General features: G+C 38.6%; 1 protein-coding gene across 1 annotated transcript in view; it reads left to right on the top strand.

Moving 5' to 3' along the window:
- LOC118420182 (neuronal acetylcholine receptor subunit alpha-9-like) overlaps window positions 1–7,064 on the top strand; it is a 55,987-nt gene that overhangs the window by 18,360 nt on the left and 30,563 nt on the right. The window contains exons 5-7 of the mRNA XM_035826896.1: window positions 4,471–4,508; window positions 6,234–6,371; window positions 6,670–6,714. Coding sequence (XP_035682789.1) covers window positions 4,471–4,508; window positions 6,234–6,371; window positions 6,670–6,714 — 221 coding nt within the window. The remainder of the gene's footprint in view (window positions 1–4,470; window positions 4,509–6,233; window positions 6,372–6,669; window positions 6,715–7,064) is intronic.

Below are 7,064 nucleotides of genomic sequence, written 5' to 3'. Positions count from 1 at the left end.
GGGATAGTTACCCTACTAGAGAGCAGAAACGCACGAATCAATCAGTGGGAGCATCAACTTAAAAGGCTCCAAATAAAGGGTTTGACATCTCACACGTATTTCACATATAGATATTAGTCTAGCCCCTAATGATCTCTTACATGAAGTGGTAGACGTTGACAACAATGTTCTCTACTAGAAAGGTAGGGTAAGATGTAGAGTTTATATAGGGCATCTTTAAGCTATGTGTAGAATCATGTAAAAGGGGCTGACGTGAATTTAAACTGTACAGAAAAGTACTCCAACGAAAAGTTGAGTCAGCTATGACATCGTCTCATCACTCTAGCTGATATGGTTATAATGGGGAAAAACCTCCAATGTACGTTCATACGTTCGACTTGCTAGGCACAGGTCTAGAATATCGAAGCGGGGGCTGTAGTATAAGCTATGTACGTTTCCCCCCTCCTCATGTACCTGTTTTATCAATTGTTTCTCGCATTGTGTCTAATGTACTCTCTTGTAGTGCTAGTTAATGAAAATACAAAGTGTTAATACTAAGCTAACAGAGTATAGAGTTAATCTCTTTTCGCTTCTTTGTACAAGAGTGGATGTGGGAACGGATCATGTTTTCAGTGTTTGTCTAAAAGCATTGGGAATTTCTATTTGCTCGAACCTTTACCTATAAAGTTCCTGATAAAATAGAACAGAAATACAGATTATATCGAGTCCTAGTGATTACTTATATATGGTGCAAAACATAAAGAAGAGCAAAAGTTCTCAGCGTTCATAGTCAGTGTCTGTCCGACTTGGTCATTGCTTTTACTTCAAGAGTCTCGAGGCAGATTTGAAGTCGTAAGTGTGTCTGGTGGTAGGTTGTTCAAGACAGTTGTCCAAGGTAGGCTATCGATCTTCTTAAGGTCTCTGAGTCACTCTCGATTGGGCTATGGGACTCGAAATACATGTATATTCATTGCATTTATATGTACGAAGACTAGATAGATCTTTTCTAATTTTACAGCTCACAATCGAATATAAAATATTTTCAACATATAACTACGTTGCTGTAAACAGAGATGGTAGAAAAAATTATCTTCTGCGAATATTTTTCCTGGTTGTCCAACAACAAGTTCAGGTGATGAATGCCCATCAAATTACCCTTTTTTACTGTGGTCAATATGTTCAGCCTCGTAGCGTTTTACCGCTCCCTTTCACAACGTTACAGACACTTTGATGGATCACCAAGATTACTTGAAAATAGGCCAAGGGCAACGTGGAAGGGTAAAGTTAATTTCCCTCGTCTGAAAGCGTCTCAAGTGTACTGTAGAAAGCGTAAATTGACATGCAACTTTACAACTACAGCCATATATTATTCAGTAAGGGCATAGCAAGAAGGTTTTATGGATTACATCAGAACGCTCATTGATTTTTGACTTACTCAGAAAAGAAACTTTCCACCTCATTAGATAATAATAATAATAATGATGATGATAATTGGTTTATTGGTTCAAAGCAAGGACACTAAAATACATTACGCACTTTAGAATAATACATATGCAAACATACGATACAGTTACAGGGGAATATCATAAATCATACAAGGAATAGAATAACAAATACAAAATCGTCTTATGATACAAAGTAAAGAAAACTGCACTGCATGTAGTTAATAAATAGATATGGGAGATGTTTTCAGGTACTTGTATTCAGAAGTTGCATGAAATATGGGATGGGGCTGTTTTTATAGTCTACGTGACGAGAAAGTAGTACTATATAGAACAATGTATGACAGACTGTACTGGAAGTCAAACTTCACTTGCTGTACCTGATAGATGACGACAAATGATGATGATGATGATGATAATGTGTTAACTTGAAAGTTCATCTGTGTTGGTAGAAGCCGTTAATTTTCATTGAACTAGTTAAACTGTAATATTTGCCAGAAGGCAATAACTAGAAGTTTACGTTCCAAAATAGGTGTTGTTTTGTGTACAGAAAGCTTCAAAGATACGCCCAGTCGCGGTGCCATGCCTGCAATTGAAGAGTGCACATGCCTTAAACCCCCTTCCCACTACTAGTACGGCGCTCTTGCCGCGCGCTCTCTGCGACCTTAAATTTTTTCATATCCCCTAGCTCAACGAATTGTATAGAAAAAAAAAACGAATCTTCTTACACTTTCTGTGTTTTGTTGTTTTCTCGGTCACACTTTTACGTTATGTATTAGATACCCAATGTAAAAGCGAAGGTTACACACATTTTTAGGTCGTAGTGAGGGCGCAGCGCGATCGCCGTCTAGTGGAAAGAAGGCCTTATGCATTACAAGTCATCAGCGACATCGGCCGCTCGGAATAAATGATTTATTCAATGCAAGCTGTCCGAAGGGGACGGTATGGAAGTAAAGTACCAGGTTGAAGTTATATGGGCCATTAAAGAATCCGAGTAGTCACCCTCTTGGTCAACTGCGGGCGTATGGAACAACATCTGTTCTCAGGCAAACAGAAAATAAGGGGCTTTAAACTGGCACTTCTGGGAGAATAAGAATGAAAACACACCCTGACGTTGCCTGTCAGATAGGGGTGGGTACCGGTACAGAAAATTCAGGTCCAGGTCCGGTTCAGGCCCAGAGGATTAGGTCCAGGTTTGGACCTGAACCTGGACCTGATTCAATATGGCAGAACTTATGAATGGACAATACTAAAACAATGGTCCAACAAAGAAATCTGTTTTGTGGAATATTCGACTCCCACTGGCGTTTTAAAATCCTTCAAGGCTAACTGCCTGTGTAAGATTGACTGTAAAACTTGGTAGAAATGACGATAGACTCCACTCTAATTCGCTCTTGTTATTTTCCTCGATCGGTAAGCCCCGAAACGTGTGAAATGCCTAATAATATAATCTGCTCATTTTCCAATAGGTTCAATATCCGGTCTACCAGTTTTTGTTTTGCTTTTTTCAGGTCCGTTTTTTTCTTGACAGATCCAGTTAGAAAACCCGGTTTTGTACAGGTACACCGTGCCGGTACTCATCCCTACTGTCAGAGCTTTACAAGTCTTGAATTTAGGACCACATCTAAGGCGTGATGATGTCGGTCGTTTCGTAGTATACAGGGTTTTGATGACTTCATATATATTCCTTATTGCCACGATTTGTCATTATGCCTTTTTTATCACATATAACCAGTGTCATTATGTCTTTTTTATCACGTATAACTGGTATATTGTGAAATAGAGCATGAAGACGTATATCCGCGAAAACTTTCACTAGGTTGGTGGATCATTAGATAGAAAAATTCTTTAGTCAAAACCAGAAACTAAATAACAGCCGACGTTCCAGTGACCGTCTGTCACCTTCCTCAGGGCAATACTGACTGGTACTATTCCGAACTGCAGCTAAGGTGTCGCTGCTAACAATGCGGTCACAAACGTAATGAGTTGCCATACATGCGGTTCCAAACGTAACCTGTTGTTACATAGTTATATTACATAAGGATAATAGTTGCCGTATGTACAAAATTTAAGTATTGAATAAGAATGGTCTCCAAATCTCGGCGTGGTGTGTGATGTAAAATGATGGTAAAGCGTTCGGTTGGTCATGAGTTCGATACCTGCCGTGCCCCCGACGCTATGCCCTTGGGAAATGCACTTTACACGAGGAAAGTCGTGTCTACTAGACTTCGGTCGGTGAGGTAAAAGGAATGACCTTTACCTTTCATCTGTACTGTGTATATGGCACTGCTAATATAAGTTATTACTAACTTGAGTGAAGTGCCACATTACCCTCGTCTGTTTATATGGAAATTTAAAACAAATGGAAAAAATTCCGACTGCTAATTGTACATAGATCCTGATCCTAGAACTTTAATTTGCTATCCAAAGGAAATGTATCTGTTGTTTTTATCTTGTCCACAGTAGGCATTAGCGATATTACCTTTCATGGGGTAATCTATGGCCACAGAACAGCAGAGAGGACCACATATCTGTAGTCTATATCTTATAAAAAAGATAAGTACTTAGAGTTCGTTGGTTTAGAGTTGAGCTCTGCAAATATGTAATCAGTTAGAGTTAGAATAATCCCCCTAGAAGTAAAGATAAGATAATACTGCACGTCTAAAGCAGTGGAAGACGGAACACGTTTTATCCTCAATCATTTACCTACAATAAAAAAAAAACACTGTTAAAAAAAAAGACGTCACCAAGACCTATCTCAAGACCTATCTCAACGAACAGATGGTAGTTTATACAATGAACGTGTAATCTTAGAACCCACAAATTACAGAAAAAAATTAGGCTTATCGTCGATCCCGGCTTTTAGAAGAAGAGGTCAAACCCAAATTTTCTAACTTTCGCAAACACTAGCATTTGTTTAGACTTTTTTACGATAATGTCAATAAACAGTCCATTGTCACATTCTATGTCTTCTATCATGTATTTGCAATTATCAACCTGCGGGCACGAACTTACAAATAAACTCTATGTTCTTATGTTTGATCTCTGTTATATTATCTTTTGAATCTAAGTTTATTATTATTATGGTTTGGGATCTCAGCTACATTTTTGAAAATGATTTATCTAAGTTTATTATTGTTATAGTTTGAGAACTCAACTATATTATCTTTTGAATTTAAGTTCATTATTGTTACGGTTTTGTTGGATGGATTACCAACTTTCTTTGCTTTCGTTAATTTAAAAAAATTAAATAAAAATAATAAACTCTATGTTTTGTAAACTCCTATAGTCGCAGCACACCAGACTGACCCCAATCTCCAGTCACCTCAATTAAACTCATCGGGAATTTACCTAGAAGACCATGATCGATCCTGGACCGACTTCTGTCAGCTAATTATTGTAAATGATCACCGTGGGCAATCCACTACCCATAGCCAGATCTATGTCTCCTATCATGTACTTGCAATTATCCTGTAGGCACGAACTTGCAAATTAACTCTATGTTTTATAAACTCCTATCGGCGCGGCACACCAGACTGACCCCAATCTCCAGTCACCTCAATTGAACTCATCTAGGATCGGCTTGGACGACCATGATCGATCATGGACTGACCTCTGTCAGCTAATTATTGTAAATCATCCCCGTGGGCTATTGGCACGTCTTACTTAGATGACGTAGCCGTAAGGAACGTCTTGAACTTGTGCCATGGCCAAGAGGCTAGATTGCAGAGAAGTATTAGGCTACAAATCGTGTCACGTTGAACTTAGATCAAGATTTTATTTTAACATATATTGTCGAGACATGGTAACAGCATACAATAGTCGTTATCGTGTATATCGCCAGCAACACAAAGACAATCCACGAGTACATACATACGAGAATACGAAGACAGGAAAAGGAAATTCACAAATATGAATCACGATGTTCAAGTCCCTTAAGACGGAGAAGTTAATGTTGATAGATTAATCGTTATTAAAGCGTTTGCATTCGGTCTAAAATGTTTGGACACTCAAGCAGTTATATTTGAGAATTCTTGCTGCAGACAGAAGGAAACAGGAAGGAACAGGAAGACCTTCTAGAAAGCAAATGCAATTTTCCGGAAAGTTCTTTTTCCCAAGATGACGGAGAAGTAGCCTAATTGAAATGCTGCTTCCATACAAGAACTTCCAGCGAGAATCAAGTATAATCAAGGGGAGCTAATACGTCTTACTTCCAGCTTGGCACCTGAAATTCTTTCTCAACTTGAAATATTGTCCTGTTTCGACGGAGATCAATTGCAAGGGCCGAGCAATCTTCCATCATGTTCACCTAATCAGACGTAATATCATGGATGGCGGTAGCAAACGTAGGCTAGCAGACATTCGATGGCAAATTGAAGTAGGCCATTGAAAACCCATTGCACGATTTATTGACATGGAAGGGAAAGCAGTAAATGTTCTTCTCTTGAGACATACTTTAGGTTGTATGCGTATCAATGGCACTTGATCAGTATGTAGAGGTGGTAACTTATAATCTCCAAGCAGATCCTACAATGGCATAAGATAGTATCAAATTGGCCAATGAGTGTATTCATCCAAAAGGTGACCATTTGCCTTGTAGCAAAACACACTCCTAATCCGGCTTCACTCCTCTGCCAGGTTTTGATACTATCTTATGCTACCGTTGGATCTGCTTGGAGATTAGGTAACTTGTACATTTTTTTTCTGTAAATCAATGACCAGGTCATCCTTATGTACAGATAGTCATTTGAAGAGTTTGGGCTAAACATTTACATTAAATTTTGTATTTCCACTTTTTCCACAGTAGCCGAAGGAGCGAACGTAACGTACGCATACAGACTGATGCAGAATCTTCTACAGAACTACAGCGTGGCGGTGCGACCATCCATGAACCTCTCCAATCCCATCCAGGTCAAGTTCGGCATCGCCTTGTCACAGATCATAGACATGGTGAGAACTGTACTTGTCATGCATTAAAGTTGAACTGTAATCTCAAATACGTAAATTGAAAAGAAAATCATATATCCATAGTTCAAAGCTTTAATCTGTTAACAGAGTGAAAAATGCAGGGAGACTGTTTTGAATTTGACATCCCAGTAGTGAGGTCAAATAGTCTAATGCTTCTTGACAGCTGCCGATAAAAAGGTCTAAGGTCGGGAGGTTGTTTTTGCTAGGTTAGGTCCGGTCACCGGAACCAGAACATGTTTTTTTCTCGGCCTAATGTATGTCTTCTCTATCTTTACTTCAGGATGAGAGGAATCAGATACTAACGGCGTACGTGTGGCTCAGAATGGTAAGTAGTGATGTCTACTTCAGATTCAGATTCAGATTACTCGTCCCTTAATTGTGCAATATTTATATGCTGACCAGTAATGTTATTACTAAATGAGATTTTATGATGTTTTATTTAACCATATACCAATTTAAATTAGAAAATACCATAACTTTAACAGCGTCAACTTTTGGATAACTGACGCTGTGACATTTGTAGCTTTCTGTATGGAAATTGGAATTAAAGCAAATTTTCATTCTCCTTATAATCACATTCGAGTCGAAAGAAATATAGATGTAGATACGTTGCTGGTTTATTTACCCCTTTCATGACTAAATCATGTACTCGAACTCTCCAGTTAAACTTTTATG

The sequence above is a fragment of the Branchiostoma floridae genome, chromosome 7 (genome assembly GCF_000003815.2).
Source record: "Branchiostoma floridae strain S238N-H82 chromosome 7, Bfl_VNyyK, whole genome shotgun sequence".
Taxonomy (NCBI): domain Eukaryota; kingdom Metazoa; phylum Chordata; class Leptocardii; order Amphioxiformes; family Branchiostomatidae; genus Branchiostoma; species Branchiostoma floridae.
This window is presented reverse-complemented; position numbering and strand designations above follow the sequence as displayed.